General features: G+C 37.9%; 1 protein-coding gene across 1 annotated transcript in view; it reads left to right on the top strand.

Annotated features, from left to right (window-relative positions):
- The window catches only part of LOC139117611 (fibrillin-1-like), a 129,015-nt gene that overhangs the window by 100,596 nt on the left and 3,799 nt on the right, over positions 1 to 24,620 (top strand). The window contains exons 45-61 of the mRNA XM_070680852.1: positions 4,644 to 4,769; positions 6,088 to 6,213; positions 8,653 to 8,775; positions 9,304 to 9,429; positions 9,907 to 10,029; positions 10,948 to 11,187; positions 11,506 to 11,643; positions 12,898 to 13,023; positions 13,561 to 13,680; positions 14,107 to 14,237; positions 14,972 to 15,209; positions 15,413 to 15,556; positions 16,534 to 16,668; positions 17,139 to 17,266; positions 17,851 to 18,082; positions 18,666 to 18,818; positions 20,687 to 21,027. Of these exons, the coding sequence (XP_070536953.1) occupies positions 4,644 to 4,769; positions 6,088 to 6,213; positions 8,653 to 8,775; positions 9,304 to 9,429; positions 9,907 to 10,029; positions 10,948 to 11,187; positions 11,506 to 11,643; positions 12,898 to 13,023; positions 13,561 to 13,680; positions 14,107 to 14,237; positions 14,972 to 15,209; positions 15,413 to 15,556; positions 16,534 to 16,668; positions 17,139 to 17,266; positions 17,851 to 18,082; positions 18,666 to 18,818; positions 20,687 to 21,027 (2,750 nt within the window). The remainder of the gene's footprint in view (positions 1 to 4,643; positions 4,770 to 6,087; positions 6,214 to 8,652; positions 8,776 to 9,303; positions 9,430 to 9,906; positions 10,030 to 10,947; positions 11,188 to 11,505; positions 11,644 to 12,897; positions 13,024 to 13,560; positions 13,681 to 14,106; positions 14,238 to 14,971; positions 15,210 to 15,412; positions 15,557 to 16,533; positions 16,669 to 17,138; positions 17,267 to 17,850; positions 18,083 to 18,665; positions 18,819 to 20,686; positions 21,028 to 24,620) is intronic.

The raw sequence follows: 24,620 nt of genomic DNA, 5'->3' as shown, positions 1-24,620 counted from the left end.
GACGAGATTGTACGGATTGTCGCCCGCTTTGAAGGTGGGGGTATCGTCTGGAAGTGCAACGCCCATTTCGTGAAGGATACGACGTATTGTAAAGTATACATGAAAACGACAGAATGATCGTATTTGCGGCGGAAATTTCTTATCGAAGAGATGGGCGAATGATATACCACAACCAGTAGTGCTGCACCATACGGCGAAATTTAATTGCTGGTCCCAGTATTTCATGTTTGGGCCGCCCAGCCAGACATTACTTTCTTTAGCTGATCGATGAGTGATTACGTTATCTTTAAATATATCCCGTGGATGAAAAGTAAATTTTTCTGTCGGCGTTACATATATTTCTAAGTCCATGAGAATAGGTTTTATTCCTCCATTCGGTTTGGAAGGGGGGGAATCAGCATGCTGTACTGTCGGTACGCTCGTCTTATTCAATTGAAAAGCAACTGGGAATAAGTCTGTACTCATGATTTGTGTTTCTATATACAGATAGATTTAAATGGAGGAGAATTTTCCATACTTCGGAATCATACTAACATTCCAGACCATGTTAATATTATATTTCGGATTCAGGTTTAAACGAATTTTTTATTTTTTACTAAGAATAGATAACATACTGCAAACAATGGAGAATTTAATAAAGTCATCGGCAGCGGCAAATACGCGTTCCGAAGGGTCTTCGGAACTACCTTCAGACGCTCGATCCATAATAGAAACAAAGCGTGAAAAAATACTCTGGGCCATCGCAAGTGGTCAAAGTAAGTTATTTTTTGGTAAGGAGATTTCAATTGCTGACGTAGAAAAATGGGGAGATGAAACGGTGAATAAAGCATTTAAAGTCTATGAAGCGAAATACAGTTCTCTTATAAGTGATAATATCACTCAAAGTTTCATAGATCTAGGAGCCCGCGCAATCAGTCAGGTAGTTCCAATCGATGACCGAGATAACTATGCCACTGATCTTAAAAAGGATTTTATTCTAAACAGTGAAATAAAACGATTATCAGGACGGATAGCCTACACGTGGGGACCCATACTTGCTCTAGTTTCCACCGGTTTAATTACAGGTAAACATTTAAATTTTAAAAAAATCGGGTTTAATATAGTACCTGAAATAAATGGATTCAACTTCGCCGACTCAGCAAACGGAAACGACCTCCACACCGCAAACGACGACCTTCCCGACTCCGTCACAGCGCAACATAGAGAAAGTTACAATGCCGCCGAAGCATCCAGGGAGAGTTGCTGCGGGCAAGAAATTAGCGGAATGGAACAGGCAAAACAAGGAGAAGAAACTAAAAGCAATGGAGGGGGGAGAGGGGGGAGGGGGGGAGCGATGCGGTAGCGACAAACTGTATAAGCCTACCGCCTACAATGAAAGAACAGTGTGATAATAATTCACGCTGGTATAATAAATGTTATCTTGTTTTAGGAATTGTGGGAGTTTCATTGACTGCATTAGGGCTATATTGGGGGCGTGCTCGACATACCCCCTGTCCCGTTCGGCCTCCCCAGAAAGCGGAAAAAACAGAGCCAGTAGCGGTTCCCTCCAGAACAGTTCCGACGGAGGGGAGGGGGAGGGGAGGGGGAGGTTTCCAGCTCCTCTACATTGTATGAGATGGATTAACTCCCATATTTTTTTATTTTTATTTTTATTTTATATACTAGTCAGCAATCATGGATATTAAAACAGTTGTAAACACAATGTACGATGGTATTGTAATCGCAGGACTTGCGATGGATATCTTATGATCTCCAGCAAATTTCTGAAAATAGAGGTTGGCGATCCAAGTCGACCAATTTGACTCGATTGGCAAAATTAGGCGGTGCGACTGCTGCCGCGGTAGCAACCAAAGATCTCCTTGAACAGAAAAATATTATTCCTGCAGAACCTTATACTTAGTAATAATAATATTCATCAAAAATTATACTTAGTAATATATACAACGTACAACAATGATCATTTGGATTGAAAGCCAAACAGGTGAACCAGTCACTGTTAATTTTTACCCTTGTATTGACACGACACAGTTTACGAAGATAGACTGCTAGAGTGCGGACTATATAATTCATGGCATAACATAACATCAACGAATAATGTAATAAAATATCAAGAAGGTGACCAACCGAAGAAGACTAAATCATACGTCCAGGTAACTACAATATCGATACGTTAAACAAAGCAATCGGGTTGAAGCAAAAAATTAATTTTGAAAAACATCTGCCGACAAACCACGTTCTTCTAACTTTGGCTAAAGATGTTAAAGTTTATTTCAATGCTACAGGTAGCTTTGCCAACGTAGTTGGTTTTTCAGATAAACCTGAGGACAACCCAGTTATAAAAAGTACTATTAGTCCGAAGAAAGTGGATTTCTTAACAGTCACTAATATATAGTTCATTCAGATGTAGTCGATGTTACTGGAAATTATGTTTCATTTGGTTCGGGTGCCTCCGGAGGATACATACAGGGGAAAGTATCGAACTGTTTACAAATACTTCCCATCCGGGATACGAGAGAAATAAGTGAAAAGGTTACTTACGATTTTAAAAACGGAGCAATTTCTATGCCATTGAGAAAGGGGGAGATTACATGAATTCAATGCGTATCTGGATAACAGATCAGGATGGGAACATGATCGATTTCAATAACTGGCCAATTAGCTTTTGTATTGATTATTGTAGTCCCGAAGCGGGGCCGGTGCGTTCCGAAGGAACCCTATCGGAAGATAAACCATCCCACGACCAATCCTCCAGCAATATATATCATTTCATATTTCTTTTGCTCAGGACTGGGTTGATAATAATCTGAGAATTGCGCTAACGCTTGCGCTGGACTTGACGTAGAGTTGCTTTGCACCGCTTCTGCTTCTTCCAGGATTTCTGCATCTGTATCTCTTAATTCTGCCGCAGCATGTGCATCCTTTGCCTGATTTTCTCTTTCCCAGTCAGCCTGAGTAATCTTTTTTCTGACCAGACGTTGCGATCATGTTCAAATTTTTCTAATGCTTTATCATGTCGGACCTTTTCTTCAATAAGAGCGTCACCATTACCGGAAAGCTTTTGTCCGATAATATTTCCTCCTGTGAATGCCGTTGCATTTAATACAGCACCGAGAACTGTCATTCCTATAGCTGAAGCCATGACTGTGTATTGTATATTACAAGGTATTATTTTAATTTTCACTGTATATAGGTCCCTACGGAGTATGTCTGATCCAAGTGGCTTCGGTCTAGGTACAATTCGTATGCAAAATCTTGAGCTTGAAGATCTGAGTGATGTTAAAGTTAACAATAATACTAAGATGGCTGCTAATCATAATAAGGATTACGTCCTTCGTTATAAAGACCGCGAAAAATATTTCGTTTTAGCCAATGCCGCGGCGCCACCCACGAGCATGCTGTAGAATTTTCCGAACTTAAAGACATTGATGAAACTGTAATTGACGCCACAAAGGCTTCGAATGATTCTACTCCTTTTGCTCTGACATGGGATTCGGCTAGTCAGAAATTCATGCCTTATAATGTGCCGCGTAACATCTTAGATATATTGGGTAGTGAAATTGCAGGAGGTGTTGCTGAACCACCAGGAACTCAAATGTTATTTATTTCGATAGCAATGTTAACAAGTACAAGTTGCTAGATTTTCGTAGTTGGCTTACTCCTACGAATCCATACATTGCACTTCTTGGTATACCAATTCATCTTAAAATTAGTCCTCTTAATACAATAATGAAGGCAGATAATACACTAAGAAGGTGGATAAACGAGGGGGAGAATTATTGCTCGTATACAGCTAGCGGAGTTCCAGTTAGATTATTTTGGGACACAACTTTAAAGAAACTGGGTCTTAAAAGTGTCGTGATGAGGCAGCTGTTCTCACTTTACAGACTGTAAATCAACAGATGACTGATAATATGAAAATACTTCAACATGGTACAGTTCTCATTAGATGTGTAAAGTTAGCTACGGGAGATGAATTTGACGATTTGGTTGGATATTATGCTATGAAAACAGATAACAGAACAACTTGTGATATTATTATAAGTATCGATAAAGATCGGGGAGGGGAAATGAGTATTGAATGTTTTGTTGGTGGGAATAGAATAGAGAACGACTTAGGAACTACATTTGTACGTAGAGATAAAAGAGTGAACACTTTAGATATCAGTACCATTCATCTGAAACGTCTCATTTTGTTTGAAGTAATGGTCTTTCGTCATATTTTAAGTTCAGAGGAAATTACTAAAATTTTATCTATCGGGTGAACAAGTTCGTACCGATAGGAACTTCGTGTTCAACATCAGCTAGACTCCGCGACCGCCGGACTGACAACGGGCTCCTTTATATAGGCTAGTTTGATGGTGATGACTCACACGGAATTTCCCGTACACCTTCGGAACGTGTATAAACATGCTCAGCAGGGAATTTCCCCGCTTAGTTCAGGACAATGCACTGCTGCGCCAAACCCCTGTTGCGCATGCGTGAGTTCGTATATAGGTCAGGGTTATACTTTAGTTACATGGATGGTTAATTTTTCCTTCGCTTCATGTAGATAAATGAATAAAATGGGGTGTAAAATTCTTACTTCATCCCAGTTGTCCACGTTTACTCTACTATACTCCGCCTTTTGCTTATTTTTATCACAGATATTGACGAATGTCAAGATGGATTGGATGATTGCAACAGTCAACTTGAAATCTGCGTCAACCAGGATGGCGGCTTCGATTGTGCTTGTCGGGCTGGTTATACCCGTGTAAATGATACATGTACAGGTTTGTAGAATGACCAATGCTGTAACCTCGATGTCGTACGCTTCTTTAACAAAAATTTGGCGAAGCTGTGAAGACAACACAGGACAATTTTAAACACTAACACAATTCTGGGCAGTCCAGTAGCTTCATTAAGTTGTGGGCATTCCCCTGAGAAAGACCGTGTTGTTTCAAACGCTAAACGCTATAATTTGGCCAAGTGATTTACTCAGGTACATAAAATATTTGAAAAGAATCAAAGATTTTGATCAAAATCCCTACGCGACGTTATTTTTGAAATTAAATTAATGGCCAGACAAAATCAAGTTGTCAACAACAATGTTAGACATATTGTCTACATCTTGTCGTCCGACTCGTCTTTTGGTTACGATCATGGGAGTAAACCATTTATTTTACAAAAGCTATATAAAACAGTTTGGTAGCCAAATAATCATTATTTTAATTTGATCAGGGTTGTCGGAACAGCCGATGTCATCCATTGATTTTGTATGGAAGATACATGTTGAATTAAATATGTCAAAATAGCCACAATAGAACAAAAGTCGATGTTCAATATATAATAACTTTTGCCGTTACATTTCAACATACTATCTCTATAAGTAGTACAGATACAAAAGTAAGGAGTGTAAGATACCACTAACACTTCTCTCATCATCAGTTACATGTATATTCTTTTGACAAGTTGGCACTTTGTTACATAGGATCAATATTTTTATCTCTTCATATGAAGTACATGTATAAGCCCGCGACAAATGGCCTGTATTGTATCAGGTTGGCCGCCAACAAGCATACCCTTGTTGATTCGTTCAAATAGCGCTTACGTCATCACTCTTCTTCCCTGCTGTATTTCTGAGCTACAGGACTAAAGCTTCAACAAAACGTTTACATCACTCTGGCTGCGGTCCCTCATTTCTTGTACCATAACCATAGAGTTGCTGTAGCCTCGGGGACAGATATTCGCAATCTCTAACTTTTACAATCTTTTCTAATCTACCACTTGTGACGGTTCATTTTAAAGTTCGTGGTTTAAGAAAACTTTTCACAGTCTTAGTCCTACGAAAAACGAAAATTTTATTTTTTTCCATAGAGGTAACACAGGGACAGCAGCCATGTTGAATTTCGAAGATCGGTAAATTTTGAGTAATTCATTTCTCTAGCACCAGAATTTGCACGGCGACCCCGATTTTTATTGTTGATTTGGAAAGAGAATGGTTGAAAGATTCACCGAGAAAAGTTTGAGCACAAGTTTTAGTCTTTCAGTTTCGAGGCACATTTTATCTTAAACACATATAGATACCACTAATTTTTCTTATCTTGACAGACATTGACGAGTGCGCTGATTCTGCTGTCAGTCCTTGTAATCAATACGCAAACTGTACCAATACGCCGGGATCGTATCGATGTCAGTGCATAACCGGTTTTATTGGAGACGGCGTCAACTGTGACGGTGAGTAACGCAAATATTTATCCATTGCCTCTGCTATATATATCAGGGGTTTCATTAAGAGCCGGCAGCCGGCGAAATTGACCGATTACTATCACGATTTCGCCGGCTTCTCTTTTGGAAAATTTTAACTCTTTCATCGCTAAAATATTTTTACCTTCTAAAATGATACGGACAAGTATCACAAGCTGTGTAATCAAACTATTCAACGGCTCAGTTTAGAAGACGAGCGATTACTACGCTTTCAGCACGGTCCTGCGTATACTTCCTCAATAAAACTCGGAATCGTAACGGACGATTCCATTGGCTACTTGAATTGCTCATTCGTATGTGGTCAGCTTCAAGTTCGCCAATGAAAACGTGCGTACTACACCTGTCGGCCGTCATAAGCTCAATTCAAAATGTTTTGATGAACAAATGAAGACGGAAGCGATCGCCAGGTCAAGTTTTGCTGTACGATCTTCGGTTTTGAAGTGCACCGAGAAATAAGAGTAGAATAATTACGTGGATTTAAAATGTTTTCAAAGGCAATGGCCTGATTTTTCTCACGAAAAAACTTCCGGATTACAGTTCGAATTTTAGTAAGCCGACGTGCGTTGCATTGCGGTAGGCGTAAACCTGAACGTTTATAACCAGCTGGAGGTATGATATGTACCGCTTTTCGGTCTATCGACGCCAATAAGAATGCGCCCAAAGTGGTTGAAAATACGATCAGACCTCTAAATTCACTTCAAAATCGACCGTCAGCTTAAATTCAATGTGAGCTTCTGAACGTACAAATTTTCATATCCTATATCAAGGTTCTTACTTTGCATACCCATATAGTCAAATAACCTTGAGGGTCTTTGATTCTATTTGCGAAATATGGTAATCACTGTCATTTTTTATCATTCTTGATAAATAAATTATCCTTTTTACCTCTCTAGTGGTATAAAAGTTCTTCATCTACAGATTCCATACATAACATCAGGGTTCTTAATTTTAAGCATAACATAGTACATTCATGAAACATTTCTCGTTTACTGTGCTCATAGTATATTATATGAGGCTGATGAATAGTGAAAATTCTCTTATTAGTGCTGGTACAATACATATATTATGTGTGGTAGCCTCTTCCGGAAAAGACTTTTTTCTGATTGCTTTTAAAGTTTCTCTGTCTGATATTTCCATTTCTATTGTGTATTAGTTTTTTATAGTTTGTGTCCCCCCTTTTTTCTGTGTATTTTTTTGTCTATGATAAATAAATAAAATTAAAATATCAGTGTTTCATCCAGGATGGCATCAACAAGGGGGATTTTCCCCCTTTACAGCAAATTTCGGGGGATTTCACCAGTTCATGTGTTCTACTTGTAACTCTAAGGTGTGACTGGCACCATTTCATTGGGGGTGCTGGTTCCGTCTTGATAAATTAATTGGGGTGCCAACATTACAACATAGGGGGAATCCCCAATCCCCTGTCCAGATGTAGCACTGTATAATATATCTACAATATCACATTTATATCATTAGGCCCTAATGATAGTGCATTATTATAGTTTATCTCCAAAGAGCATGGAGGTTCTTAGATTCTAAGACTTCAGTTTTCTTTGTTTAAGATATCGGCAACATTATCAGATTTATGAATTATCATATTTAGGCCTAACCTCCCAGGAAAACGGCTTTTATGATATGAGCACAAATTGCCCTGGAACACTGCTGACAATTCTGCCGAAAATACTAGAAATTAAGTGACCGGCGGTGAGCTGTAAAAGTGAATTTTAGCTCATTAGAGTTTCCGGCCTTTGGCCGGGAGGGGGAACACCCCCTCCCGGACCCTCCCCCGACGACCGCTTTGTGGTCATGGCAGCTGCAAGCCGCCTACTTTATTATTCTGGCTCCCTACTTCAAAACTTAATGAAACCCCTGTTATATATATATATATATATATATATATATATATATATATATATATATATATATATATATATATATATATATATATTACAAAAACAATTTAATTTTACCAATCATAATTAACTTAACGCCGTCAGTCGACTAGTAACTTTTGATTGGTCAGAATCTTTCCGTGCACATTTGAGAAAACACGGAGCATACAAAATGAGACCGGGCGTGACTTTTAGATCTGGCCGGGTATAGATGCTTTGCCTTGTCTATCAGTAATTTGTAGCGCAATGTTCGTGTACTAATACACTAAACTTGACAATGACGTTTATGACGCTTCGAATCCGCTCTTTTGAAAGCCAAACGGGTATAGGTAATGAGAAAAAGGGTCAAAATATTCTTCAGACTCCGGACTTTGCCCAACGGACATGGTTGGTGTATAATATTGATGGTCACGACGTGGCCATATTTTGTCGACAAGGGGAGAACATTTTTTGCTTTAATGCTTTCTTCGTTAATGATTTACATATGAGCTATCTCATTTCCGTTTTATAATCACAGATGACGACGAATGCAGCAGGCCTGATACTTGTCCTGACAACTCAGAGTGCACAAATTACTTTGGCACGTACGAGTGTGATTGCAATAATGGATATGTTGGTACCAGCGACGGTGCATGCGAAAGTAATTAATCTGATTACGTATTCTGTCACACAATGTTAATATAGCATGGCACACGATTAAACGATTTATGGCCTGACCGATTATCAAAATTACGATGAACGATGGAAATGAATTCACATTCCTAGTTTGAGGTCTTATGCCGATACTTGCCTTCTCTACTATTGCCACTTTGGCCAGATACAGACAAAATTAGTGGATGGTAAATTTTAATTGGAAAGTGCGAGGAGGAAAGGGATACGTTATAATTTCTCCACGGAGATTAATAAAGTATTTTATTGTATTGTACATTTCTTCACACAGCCCGGTGCAAGGTCACTCAATATTGATCAATTTTCATCTTGTCAAAAAGTCTTATTTAAGTTTACAAAGATATTCTCCAAATGAGAAGCGGGGGGGGGGGCTACTTATTTAGTTGAACCCCAAGGCGAATTACCTGCCTCAAAAACTTCACAATTAAGGCATTTGAACATTCTTATACCATTAATTATGCTAATCACCGTACTCGTATTTTGGCATTACTTTTTACAGACAAAGACGAGTGTGAAGATGGTTCACACGACTGTGACAAAGATAATGCTGACTGCACAGACACGGAAGGGTCATACACCTGCATGTGTTGGAGCGGCTTTGCAGGAGATGGTCGAATATGCTTAGGTAAATATGGAAACGTTTTTGAGAGAGTCCAAGACTGGAAAAACCTACATGATCCACTTATTTGCGATCTTCTTTTCATGTAAATGCTCGTTTTTCTGAGTAATGTGTCTATTTTCGCAGTGTACATCCTGTTAGCATGCAAATCAAATGATTACTCATATAGTGTAATTGTTTGTCGAAATCATGCACAATAGAATTGTTTTGTTGTAATGGCATGACGAAGGAATGCATCCAAACGTAGCGTCACTCAGCCACGAGCAAAAAATGAATGCGGAGTATTAGCGAACACTTAAATGAGAATGACTATTTTCGCAGTTATTGGTCGTTGCTTCATAGCTTAACTATGGTAGCTTACTATACGACAAAATTGCAAATATGGCAATTAATGCAGACCCATACGTTCACGTATAACGAGGTAAACCTGAGTTTTTCGGTCTGCAATGAGTACAGAATAAAAAACGTTTCATTTTATTTCAGATATTGATGAGTGCAGATCAGAATTGGCTTCATGTCATGATGATGCATACTGTACAAACACGGACGGATCCTACAGCTGTACTTGTAATTCTGGATACGAAGGGAATGGCGTTGATTGTTCAGGTTGGTGACACATCCAAGAAGAATCAATATTCATTTGAATCACTTTTTGCATACACAAAGGATAATTGTTATGGCCGACTAAGCCATATCCATTTTCACGTTGTCCCCTACCGCAGCCTGTTGGAGCCGCATGACACTTTGATCTTGACCTTGAAGTTTTCGTGTGCCTCCCTTTGTATTTGGCGACGCCTCTGTCAGAGTGAATGAGTCAAACCCAAGATACGAATGGACCACGGTACAAACAAAAACACGTGCACAAACGCGCATAGAAGTACGTGTTAGTCATATGGATTTGTTTGTACCGCCATCATGTGATCTCTTGGGTTTCTTTGGTCTGTGGAACAAAGCGCGTCCTTTTTATTCCGGAATGGAACCATTATTAATCGACAAGTAAAAAGTAACTCCATAATATGTAGGCCCATGCACGAGGGATTACAACTTCACTTCGAAAAATATTGCTAACTATAATTTTTTACTATACGCAATTACGTTCTTTATGAATGCGGAGTTGCCACAAAAAGCAACTAAAATGACAAAAACGCAAAAAGGCAATCTCCCAACGTCATAGTGGTTAATACATTAAAAAGGAAGGCAACACAACGTAAATGTACTTCTTTAACATAAATTTGAAATTTCATTACGAACGTTACAAATGTAATGTTACCTGTACTATGAAGCCCTGTGAAATTATTTCTCTCAGTATTGCCAGAATTTATTTCGACATGTTCACTATGGTAATTGAGCAACGCATATAAACATTTTTGAATCACACTTCCTGCCCAAGGCTTATTGGACATGCCGCCTTTAATATTCCAGAGAGTTTACAAACGGAACATCTTTTCGTGCAATGCCACCGGCCATGTGATTGTAAAGTTTCAACTATGCAATACACGCTGTCATACATGTGTTTTCTTACAGATATCGACGAGTGTACGACTGGTAGCCACAACTGTCCCGCGGATGCGTACTGCACAAATGTGGTTGGTAGTCACCGATGTACGTGCAATGCCGGTTACCGAGGAGACGACTGCGAAGACATCGACGAGTGTGAGGAAAACTTACACAACTGCCATGCAGACGCAACGTGCACAAATAAACCTGGGTCGTTTGAATGTAATTGTCTGTCGGGCTACAATGGTAATGGGACCTCATGTACAGGTAAGCTTGATAGTATAGACAGAAAATATTAAGGGGAACTGTGGCTGTAGTTGACGTCATTATTTATAACTTATGAAGAATCGGCATTAAGTAGCTGGTCCACCTTTTTACTCTAGGCCTAAATTAGGCTGAAATCCATGTCACGCAAACGACTCTGAACAAGTAAATTCCAAGTGTACTATGATCATTTTTCTCCATTCTGAAGTAAAAATTCAGTCAGAAGAAGTTATGGAGTCGACAACACAAAAGTGACAGGATAGTGAATTAATAGTTTTTGTGAGTAACACACTTGTGACTATTTCGCTTTATGATTTGCAGATATTAATGAGTGTGAAGGTTTACACAGTTGCCATGAAAAAGCAACATGTACAAACACAAAAGGATCATACTCATGTCAATGTAATGGCGGTTACATTGATAAAGAAGGGAGCAGCCAAACGGGACGGAACTGCGAAGGTTTGCATATAATCTTTATATTTAGCATTATGCAATAGTTCTGTATTTGTCTCCACAATTGTCAAAAGTTTGCCGACCCAGTAATATTATGGGGTGGACAATGTAAATCTTATCTCCCTACAGTATGTTTTTTGCGTTTCAGTTCGGCCCGTTGCGTGTCTTTAAAGGGACATAAGGTGTAACTTGTGGCAAGTTTTTCAGTATTCGGCTTTTGTATATCAACTACCGTGTCTGACCCTAATCCATTTGTCATGCTGAAATTTGGAGTATTCTTTTTGTCAACACAGCTTGTATGTGTGTAGTGATCATTGTTTATTGTTTACAAATGAATTCTAGTCCGGACTTGAATACAATTTTCAACAATAACAGTGGAGATTATACTCATATTGGTTGTGTTGATATGCTAAATACTTGGCATTAAATTACAGTTTAGGGATTCAATCCGGACAGTCTAGGGAAACCACCAAACAAAAGTTCTGAAAAAATAGCCAAAAGATACAGCTTATGGAGCCTTAAGTTCTTCTGTATGGTACTGAGTCTTGTGTATATTATTTACGCACTTATCAGTCTATAAAGTAACTGATGTTATTTTCACGCTTCATTCACTGTAACGCGTCAGTAGCAAAAGTATCAAACCACCTTGCTAGAAAAGCGTTAGGTGTAACACGATTGGAACTAATTTTGGATAATTGGATGCTGAACTAATGTCTTTAAAATCTGCAAATATAAGCTCATCTGCTTCTCTTTTTACGTTACACACTTGTGTTTATAGGTAATTTGTAATATTGCAACATTCAGCTATAGGGCACCTACCATTTTTGAGAAATATGAAAAATATGAAGATCCAATTATCCCAAATTAGTTCCAATCGTGTTGTGTTGACATACCGCAAAAATGAAAAGTCATAAAATATTCGAACCAGTATCGAACTCTCAGCGTAAATATGATTAATGTACAAAGATACAAAAACTTATTCTAATTCTGAAGATATTGAACATTACCCAATTATTTAAAATACACCCTAATTATACACGCGTCGCTAATAGGAACGAGTCAAATCTAGGTCTATTGATTAACTTATTAAACACAAAATACCACCAGTTTCCGTTGTATTTTTGTATTAATGATTACAATATATATTTACACTCAGACACACAAACATTTTTACACACACTCACACACACATTTTAAAAAAGCCATAGCATAGTGCCATCTTAAATCACCTTAATAAGCAACCGTCTGTTCAACCACCAGACTTGGACGAGTGTTTGTACCGTGCCCATGACTGTGATCCCGATTATGGAGAATGCTTCAACATAGATGGATCCTACTATTGTAGATGCAAATTCGGATATGAAGGGGACGGACAAAACTGTGAAGGTGAGAAATCACCATATAGCGGCTTGTACTTCATGCTGCCCTTGTTGCACTGGCTCATACGCTAATTGAACACAAACTAGACGCGACAGGAATCATACAATTACTTGATGGCTATCCTTCCTATGAGTAAAATAAATTGAATTTAAGTTTGTTAAGAAACACTTCTTTCATTTCGAGTACTTGACATTGTAGAGTTTAAATTTTATAAAAAGAGGTAGATTCGCAAAGTAAAAGATGTAGGTCAGTGCAAAACTAATGTCTGTCGAACCAGTAACTTAGAAATAATTCCATTCCCGTATGCTCTCTTAATTTACATGGCCGCTTCGTATGAATTAAAAAAATCCGACAATTAAGAAGTTGAGAGAGAGAGAGAGAGAGAGAGAGAGAGAGAGAGAGAGAGAGAGAGATTCTATAACCATCTCATTCCTAATGAATTCACACCGTCGATTCAATATCGTCAACACACACATCCTGTCTGAATATACAGTGTATCATGCAGACAGTAGTTTCAAACTATTCTTCGATTGCCTCCCGCAGATAAAGATGAATGTACTCTGAAACCCTGTCCATCGGATCGTAACGAGCGTTGTGTAAACCAGCCAGGAAATTACGCATGTGAATGCAGCACTGGCTTTGCTCTTGATGAAACCTGTAAAGGTGAACTTGAATTTGAATAGCCAGCAGTATCATTTGTTTTCTGTCATCAGTACCAGCAAGTAGACGGACTGATATAAGTGTTGTTTCGAGTGTATTTATATGTTAAGCTTTCTGTCGCTATGATGATTGGGTTTACGCATCGCTTAATTGATGAGTGAATATGAATTATAACGCAACATAATTACGATGCAGAATGTGCACTGGTGGTGTTATATTAAAGTTTGTGCAAAGATGATGTTCTCATTTTCAAAACTTGAACAGAGTTCCTCCATCGTCCTCAATAATTCCTTTTTATGGGATGAATGACAGTTTCAATATTCACACAACGATTTCGCAGTTTCCTTTCATCTACAAGAGCAAATTACAGGTACGCAATGTGTCAGTTGCTTTGCGACAACATTAACGGTTTTCTTTTTGACCTTGTAGCTGCCAGCACTTTCAGTTGCACTGTCGTATTTAATGGAGGACAAGGCGCCAACGCTTGGGAATACCACGAAGATCTGAGTGATACATCAAAGCATACTTATCATAATAACAAAAAAAATATTGAAGAGGAGGTTTGTGAAATACATAGCTATGGAAATGACAACGCTCGTCAAAGAAGGTTGCCGATTAGATACCAATATACACTTATTGACTGATAATGAAGGTGGCAACATACGTTTGTTGCCCGATGGTCTGAGTCGCTCCAAAACAGTATGTTTCACGAGGCCGTAGGCCGAGTAAAACATACTGTTTTGGGCAACGCTCCGGGAAAACAAAGATATGCCGTTTCCCAAATATGGCCAGTCAGTATGTTTATAATGCTATATAATCAGAAACCAATTTTCTAGACGAAATACACCGAGAAGTTCGTCAGCTATCATCACTCGTTCAGTCGCTGACGACACTGCCATTATGCGCTCAACAATGTGCAAATTCTCAGGCGGCACTTTAAAACTTCACCATTTAACAGTTTTCCCAAAGTGTTAACTGTTTAATAGTTTCAGAAGCTGTTGATTGTAAGTTTCTCTTTGCATGTATCAGCGTCAAAATTATGCATACTACGTGACTGTAAATTAACGAATAAAAACAGAGAATTTGGACGAGATGTATTACAAAGGCTGAGGTAGCATTTGCTATCCATTTGGTGCAAGAACAGACAGGAAACCGAAACGCGCAATGCGTTTTAGAATGCATAGGCTATAGTCACAACAGTTTTAGAATTATGTCCTGCCCCAAATAAATCTAAGCCATGGTTTCGTCATGTAAGGAGAAGTGTACACAAACTTTTCCATTGATCTCTCTGCAGTTGAACGAAGTATTTGAAAGGAGCAGCATACAGGCATATTACATGGACAGCATTGTCTTAGAATTAAGGAACGAAAGCAGCCGTGTAGAGAGTTCATTCTATGTCAACGTGGACCCCGAGTCTGGTTTACTGCCCTTTAATATATCTGACACTTTCAATGGAGAAGTAGGAACCACTGGAAGATTAGGGAAACATAGTTATGTGGTTGATCCAGAGACGTTTACGTGTAGTGACCCAGGTAAAACTACATTAGCTTTAAAACATTTAGATATTACTAAACATGCGAAGAAAAATATTAAATTGTTTATATACTGAATTTGTAGCAAGAAAATAGTTTATATTTTAGTCATAAGCTTATTTTAAGACTAGCATATTACGTAATTTTACCGGTATGTCTGATATAAGATGTTCTGTATGATTTGCTCTCTGCTAATTATTCAGACATCGACAGATGCTTCGACAACAGCGACACTTGCGACACGTATGCAACCTGTGAAGATATTGGAAGCGGAGAGTATACTTGTGAGTGTCTTGAGGGATTTAAAGACGCTGGTACGGGAAACGCCTTCACTGGAGAATGTATTGGTGAGTATCGGCCCCATTAAATAACAAGTATGTTTGCTTCAAAAAGATTAGTGCGAAGAGGACACCAATCATGCCGCCTCTGCCGTGACACGTAAAGAATGTAAGCAACGAACTAACCCTAAAATGACACTGAGCATCGAAAACATTGATTTTTTTATGATATTTTTGAAGTGAAATTTACTTACGGTACTGTAGGTGACTCATAATACACAGTCGAGCGCCTGCTAGCTACAGGTGCTTGATGTCCCAGAAATTCAGCAATCCTTGTAGATACTTTAGCTCCTGCAAAAATACCAATAATTTACATGTAAAAGGTTGTACATGATACGATACTCTTTGAAATTTAAATGATGACCCGACTTATTGGACTGCGTTTATATTTTTAAAAGGATATATTTCTTAAAGCTGTACACCTATTATTTTATCCGTGTCCTTACCTAGGTCACACCTTGCAAACTTTTGTTGTTTCCATTTAACCTGAAATCGGTTGAAACAACTTCCTATCTATTTAATCGCAGCAGAAATATGCCTTTTCGATACAGTGATATATTGCCTCATTTTAGACATCTCTGCTGTAGAGCAGCGGACACTACTGTTAATATCATGATTAGCGTAAAAAGTGAAATACCTATCGATGAACGCGTCTTCGACAGTTTGGGTGCACGTGAACTTTTATTACCTCAAGGTCGCAAAAACAGTCGTCACAGTCTTTTTGAGCATTCTATAGGGTACAGTAGTAGCATTTTAACACAATTTACACGTGTGAAAGTAACCTTGATCTAAATTCTGTCACGTCTGTGTGCAGGACTTGATCAGTGCTCATGCAACGATAATTTAGGACGTGTTGTCCACCAGTACCAGTAGAAAGGATAGCCACTAACATAAACTAACACTCTTGATGCTTCAAATGCTGCTTTGAGTAAAATGTTTCTGTGAGCTCTTATAGCAGTACTAGTTGTACATTTGACTGTCAACAGATATCGATGAATGCTTGGTAGATGAGATCTGTGATGTTGAAATGATGGTGTGTGTCAATACACCTGGTTCATACAGCTGCAAGTGTCGCCCAGGGTACCATGAAATTAAAAGTGGGAACTCAATCATTTGTGAAGGTAACTTTCCTCTCCTTTCCTGATATTTTCCCCCAAATGTTCTGTTGAATTATTCTTGACTGCGTCAATTGTTTACCATCACCATAATCATCGAACGATGCACGTTAGTTGTCATGTGCTGCTTTCATGTCATAAACTTTCAGAAGGTCAGGACTGAAATAAAGATTGTATATGTGGAAAGATCACCTAGCAAGAACGAAAATAAATAAGTAAACTGTGACTTTTCATAGATAATTGAAGAACGCCTTGTCAAGTTAACTCCCAAAAGTACTTACATTATCGTCACGACATACTTTTCACTGAGTGACATTTTAGTTTTATGCTTTAATAATGAAAGCTAGCATTTAAGTTAAACCGTGCATTTCATTGATATGCCAGAGAGTACCTCTCGCAGTTAAATGGCATTTAAAAGCTCATCGCCTTCGACAGAATCACCGTGTGTCATCAGTTCTCGAACTTTCTTTTTCCAGGATCGAAAATGGCGAAAGGATCCTTTACGATATTCGACTCCTCTGAATTCACTCCGAAATACAGTGACGGTTTTGATGATCCAACGTCTTACAATTATCGACGGTTAGAGCGTGATGTTATCAATGCGGTAAGTTCTTTACGATGATGGTAAACATGCTTTACTTATGGGACCCGTAGATTCATTCGTGGTCTAGTAATACCGCCATATATCGCTCAAATAGATAGATAGACAGGTAGATAGATAGATAGATGGATAGATATTTACTTTCTGTCTACATATTGATATTGCATACATTGATACATAGATACATTGACACATAGCTAGCTAGCTAGCTAGCTAGTTAGATAGATTACATACATACATACATACATACATACATACATACATACATACATACATACATACATACATACATACATACATACAATACATAAGCTTAGTTGATTAACCTTGCGAAATTTATTATTACTGTCGCTTGCCCTTGTTGAATTAGCTTAATGTACTTTGTATACGCTAACAAGCGTCGCGCAGCGGTCAAATATATAACATATACACGCACATCTGCTGTTCTAAATACTCACAGATACACGAAACCTAACAGGTGATATGTATTGAACGAATACACTGTTATTTATCACATTGAAGATGGGATACTGTAAGTGTTGTCTTACTATATTGTTGCTCATGATTTCATTTATTACTTTTAAAAGATGGACTTTTTATACGGTCAGCATGATCAAACCAAAAATGACTATGTTCGCACCGATGTACTCAACTTCGCGAACGGCAGCGTAATAGTCAACTACGCCCTGGTGTTTAATAGCACTGCTGAGATTGATTACGATAATCTTACACTGATACTTGAAGAGGCAGTCTCAGATGATACAAAGGAGCTGAAGTTTGGAGGGAGGACACTATCTATTAAAGAAGTCAAATATGGAGGTACTGGAAACATATCCAATTATAAGTTGTTTATGAGATTTGTGTTATTTTGCATGAGCAACGATGCATAGGAGATCTTTTACTCTGTATGGGGTAACAAATCGCTCTATGTATTCTTCGATACCATTGAAGACTATTTATATAATATGTCGTATAATCACAAGCCTATAAATTTTATTCTATCATACAAGTATAAGCTTATTGATGGCGCAAATACAGCGATCTGAATGAACGATGGGTGAAGAGAACCGTGGTATATTCGAAATGTAAGAAGGTTGGCACATGCGCGAGCTCCGTCGCTGGGTGTTGTTTATTGCTTAATTATACAACAATAGAATATGCAGTAACAGAACATTGCATGAAATAATTGGCATAATTTTGTATTGATTACATGATGACTGGCGGCATCGACAGCATAAGCAATAAAACCATTAAAAACGACACTACTACTACTACTACTACTACTACTACTACTACTACTACTACTACTAAAGGTAATTTACTTGAATTCATTTATTTGAAATACAATTACAGTCATATATATTGTAGTTTACATTGGATGTTTCCTTGCACAACTTTACAGAATTTTCCTCCTGCTCCGATGATCGATATAATGATTGTCACATGAATGCAACATGCACAGATTCGACAGACGGTCAGTTCGAGTGCAAATGTTTGGACGATTTTGAAGACAGCAGCGTGGATTTTCCAGGAAGGCGATGTGAATATACCGTTGGTATGTATTCCCTCCTGAACTTTAAGAAGGCTATTTCACTGCATGAAATCCCAATGATAAGCATGGATTATTGCATGTATTTTAGGTGAATAGTGCATATACAGATGGATACAGTGGAGAATCCATTGCCTGTATTCAGCAAGCATGTATCCATGTGAATTCATATGAATTCCTGTGTATTATTCTTTAATACATACAACATATTGGTGTGAATTAATCTGTCGTATTGCATTTTGATGCAGTGTAGTAATTCTAATCATGTTAAAGACTCGGCATTTTGAGCATTGGCTGGGCAAAATGCCTAGCGACATGTATCGTTTTTTGTGTTTATGCAGTAACAAAAAAGCAATGTCTAGCATACAAATATAGGAAAATTCAAACAAACGAAAAAGAACCGAAAGGAACAAATATGAGAGATGTAATTAACAGTATACTGTCTTGGCTATCCAAGGTTCTCAGACGTTTGGCTAATCAGAGGGCTTTTCATGTTATACATGTACATATTTTTTACTAGTATACCAAAATTCGTACACTTTCTACTTAATCTTACCGAGATGGGTGAATTCAGCTCAAGACCTTTATTCAACTGAGCTATTGTTATACCACTGTCAATTATTCTCTATCGGTCTATCTGTCTGTTTTTATTCATCGATATTGTATCAATAAATGCATATTGGATGAACCTAAATTTGGTACATATGTTTTTTTTGGGAGATGCAATTGAAAGAACTCGCTCATGTTTGGTTGACGTTAGACTAAGTGTTTAATCAAAGTGTGCTCAGAGTCGATAAATACCGATTAAAGTAAATACAGTAGAAGAATTTAAATGTACAAGCAGATGAACGACAATATAATCTCAAAATCAAGCAAATATCAAACAGTTGACAAGTGTGCGAAAAAAGATGGATAATGTCATATTGAAAAGGTTATGTTTTAAATTTTGATTTAAAAACCTGATAGACTTTGGATAGACAAATTTCATAGAGACTGGGTGGCGATAATAAAATGATAATCTGGAATGTCAAGAATGACTGCGTCATATCTTATGAATCTTACTTTATTTGTCGATCATATAAATATGTGACAAATTTCAATATCAGTTAGCAATTTCATAATAATAGTGTGCTCGTTTGCATACAAAGTAAATGTTCAGAGTGAGATGGTATACATCTTGAAGGAGTCAACAAAAGATGATTAAATCTGCTATGAATATCAATGATACAACATGATATTACAGTAATGAAAGACATTTGGCAACTCATGTACTAAAAACGAACATTCACAATACGATATATAAATGCCGATAAGAAACACTTGGTACAGTCTGACCAGTTTAGATTTTCACTGAAGTTTTCAAAGTTTACATTACATTGCAAGGCAGTTTTTGTGAATGGGTTATCTCCGAAGGCAAGACAGCTGGTTCGAGAAGACCCTGCCCAAGATGTTGATAGGTCTACAAAATGACACATTAATTACAATACTAAACCTGTCAGAACTAATCTGCTGCGATTGCCATGAAGGACTCGAAAAAATATGACGAAATTTTATGATGTAATATTGTGACAGTAGCGAAAGACAGTTCATGTCAATTGAATATTGATCTGCGTATCATCCCTAACAGCATCAAATTCTGTACAAATATTGTCCAACGACTTTCATATTAAGAAAAATTTTGCAGTTACAGGGCTGCTTACACTCACAATAAAACAATTTGCATTCTTGGAAATACATTCAGAGTAAAGGAAAGTACCAATTTATATACAAGTGTAGCATAAGCTTATACTTCAAACGTATACGTGTACTTATAAGTTCTCATCTGGTAAGCCTTGATATACTCAATGAATTACTAATATTATTGCTTTATAAAGAACCAGGTCCAGCGGAAACGCCCGGTGGTCTCAATCTCACGTTGATCGGCGTGTTGGCGGGAGTCTGTTCAGCGATTTTCCTGGTAATAGTCCTCTTCATCATCGTCAAATGCAGAAAGACGAAACCAAAGAAGGATGTAGATCAGATGAACGTAGGGAGCTTTCTCAGTGCCACGTATGAAAACAGACACACAGAAAGGAAACGTTGGAGTGACGGCTTCAGTAGTTCCTTCGATGATGATGGAAATATATCAGTTGCCTCCGGAAGGAGCTTGTCGTCAGACGAGGAAAGGCGAATGGAACACATCGCCAGAGTCTTCCACCATGCACCACCTATAAATGTAAGCAGTTGTAGCGTAACTCATTGAATGTGACATAATCTGTATATTTTATAAGTTGAGGTTTTATCATCAAACACGATGTATCGCTCCATGAAGAAATAATCGACTTTCGCATTTACGTTATAACAAAACTCATCCCTTAAGGTAGGCATGTAATCTTTTGTAACTTTGTTTTCATTACTGGAAAGCTTGTGTTTATCAAGTCCATAGATTTTCAATATGCGCCTCTAATGCGACTTGAGTATACGTGAGGATTCTTGAGGTTTGAGATATATTTTAAATTTCAGCTGGTACAATTGCGCTAAACTAATACACTAGAGTTTCAAGACTACATTTGTATATGCAAGGGCGTTTGTACTTAATAGTTTGAAGTGCTATTTGAGTCATTTCCATGTAAAACGGTCCTGATAATGGACATCCCATAATTATTGATGTCACTTTGTTATTTCCTTGTATATTCTGCCACGAGTTGAAAAAGTTTGATTTGAGGGTAGACCATTAAATCCCCTTCCCGGTTTCCATAGTAAATGGAAGCAGCATTTAATAAGGCTCGTTGTTGTCTCAACCAGTGTTGTATAACCTAAGCGTGACCTAACTAGTTAGAAAAATTTGTGTCGACCTGGCTGCATTCCTGAGTAACTGTCTAGTGTATCATGACTTTTTGTCTCCATGGTCTTTCCAATTGTACTTACCAAACATGACTAATTTCCCATTTTACCTACCGAACAGAACTAATTGTTTACAAAACAGATGTGGGTAACAGCTGTGGAGATGTAAAACAAATAAATAGGCTTGATTCTTACACTTTGAGCTATAAGTGTAAGAAAATCAGTAGGTATTGGTACCTACCTTTTGAAGTTCAAAACATCAACCGTATGTCATCTTGAAGTACGGATACACATCGTGAAGGAAAACGGTGGTATATAATGCTTTTACTGTTCATAAGTAGAAGCTCCGTTTGCAAAGCATCATGAACTTTTCGAAGAAGCTGCACATCGTCTTTCGCAAAAAGTTCCAAATATTGAACAGACTTGCATATGTTGAGACTGTTTTAGTGAATCTAACTAAAACTTGGGCAGTAAAATGACGGTCACATCTGGTGCGCTTATTCAAATCAATTTAAGGCAGACCTTGTCTTATTCGACTTGAATACATGTGTCCTTCGAAGGATAAGGACAAGTGTATGAAAATCAGTGCGACAAATCCATTATTGGACATCTACAAGAGACCGCACATGATCGCCCAATACCGTTCGACGAATTTGCCCGCACGAACGACACAATCTGTCTTTTCACTGTGAAAATCATGGCCCGCACTCGTCTATGAAGTGCATGATAATGTAAAAGATTCAACAACATTTGCGGCAGTCGATTGCAGCGGATATACAGTGAGAAATTTTGGTCGTAATTAGAAAAGATATGCGTTGCGAGCGAGATCTGCCAAACCAAGTCAAAGCGGTCGTTCTAAATGCGGTGACGAGAAAGCAAACCCGAGGAAGTCGAGATGCGCCCTGCAGCTACCCTGCAGCTATCTACGAAGTTGACTGAATTGTAACAGTGTGTGTATGTGAAACTGTAATCGTCCTTGTTTTCGATGATAGCTAACGCAAGAAGAACTCACTTATCAAAGGTCATCTGGAAGTTAAATATTTACAAATCAGCGCATTACCACAATTATTCTACATCTTTTCGAGAGTGACGTCATACATATGCCAAAATATAAACTAGTGTCACCCACATATCAGCCAAATACTGAATATTGTATCTGAATGCGCCTGTAGAGCAGATCGAAAAATTGTACTTGATGAATACTAAAGTATTCAATCTACGATTTGTTGGTTGTCTGATCTTCAATATCACAGCAAAGTCCTCAGTGTTTATCTAAACGGAAAGAGTTCACTCTGCTGTCTAGTTTGCGAAAATCAAATATCGGACATGCTTATTGGCTTTCAAGTGTGGCACCAAAACTTTCACTTGAGGTTTATACTGGACAGCAACTCTCGAACAAGCATTACTAGTCAAAATAGAAGAACTCATTGATACAGAATTATGCCGTACAAACCTTAATTTAGTGTAAATGTAAGGAAAAATACAAATAAATATCAATTAGAAACAAAAACAAAACAAAAACAAAATATTCTCTGTGACATTTTGGCATAATGTGTATATATTGATAGCATTCATACCCATCCGTTACCCAAACACCGTAAAGTCAAATGTTGTCTTACACAGTTACAGTATGAGACAAATACAATACCGCACATCTCAAAGCACCGGTACACATAACCATAGACCCTCGAAAAAAACATCCCGTTTTACTCAAGGGTCTATGCATAACACAGTCAAAGTCGCGAAAGAAAGATACATGTGTATGGACATCTGGTTAAACAGTCAAGAAATGATGTCGGGTGTTTCGAAAGCTTTAGCACATCCTGCCCCACATGTGACATCCGCCATATGCCAATCTGTATGTCAAAATAGACTGTACATGATTAAAACATACAGACTGATGTTCATGATGCCATCAGTGATCATCTGCCTGAGGGACACACAATACTTGTTATAGTAAATGTAGAGACAACTTGAAGGCTTTTTCTTGTATAACCTTGATTTATAAGCTTGTAAGAGAAGTGACCACCCCCCCCCCCCCCCGCAAAATCTCGCATAAAGGATATGCTGAGATATGTATACTCCGTAGAGTGGAAAATTGCTGTCTAGGTGTGGGATATTGATTACAGTGAAATTGAAATTATCTCTTCTGTCGTACAGTCTTGTGACATTAGAGTACAATTCGAGAAAATATCCAAAGGCTAATATAGTTTTGCATAGGTACATATTCCGTTCGAACCTGCCGTGGATATTTCGATCTGCTGCCATTACTCGCAAAAGACTTACCTCCAGTAATTGTGTAAGATTATGTGATGGGTTCTTCGATTAAAGCGATGTTGTGTTCGGAACCGATTCAAAATCATCTCTACCATCGGGTAATATCTGTGCATCAAGCAAAATAACTCTTTTTGCTTCTCCACAAGCTATAGAGCATAGAATTATGGAAAAACGAATACTAACTCTCTAAAGTAATGCCATCTTTGCACAAACTTTGGCACTGAAGTGTTTGGATAGTTTTTATTTATCAAGGATATGCTTAATACTGTATTATTTTCGATTTATTCAGACTCTTGACGAAAATACTGATCTTTTGTGCATGCCATTGTCGTAGAAAAACAAATTTGTTTAGAACAAGCGTTTCAGTAAGTAATGAAATGAGATAACACTAACAGTTGATGTTTTCATAAACCAATGGTAAAAAGATTTTATTTAGAATACGCATTTCAGTAGGTAATTGAAGGAGCCAGCACATACAAAGACTACTATTTATAATGATGCGCCTTACATTACCTTTCTTTCTATTGTCTTCTCTCTCGATGATTTTCTGCGCAGTTAGTATCAAACTAACTGTGTACAACTTTAGCAACAAATTAAATAAATCGTTGGAGAGTATTACAATGCCTTAGGATTTGATATGCGCCCATTTAGCAGTTTTTCTCGAAGGGCAATGCTGTTAAACTCGTAAAACTGTATGGTGACTTAAAT

Source organism: Ptychodera flava, chromosome 18 (genome assembly GCF_041260155.1).
Source record: "Ptychodera flava strain L36383 chromosome 18, AS_Pfla_20210202, whole genome shotgun sequence".
In the NCBI taxonomy this organism is placed as follows: Eukaryota; Metazoa; Hemichordata; class Enteropneusta; family Ptychoderidae; genus Ptychodera; species Ptychodera flava.
This window is presented reverse-complemented; position numbering and strand designations above follow the sequence as displayed.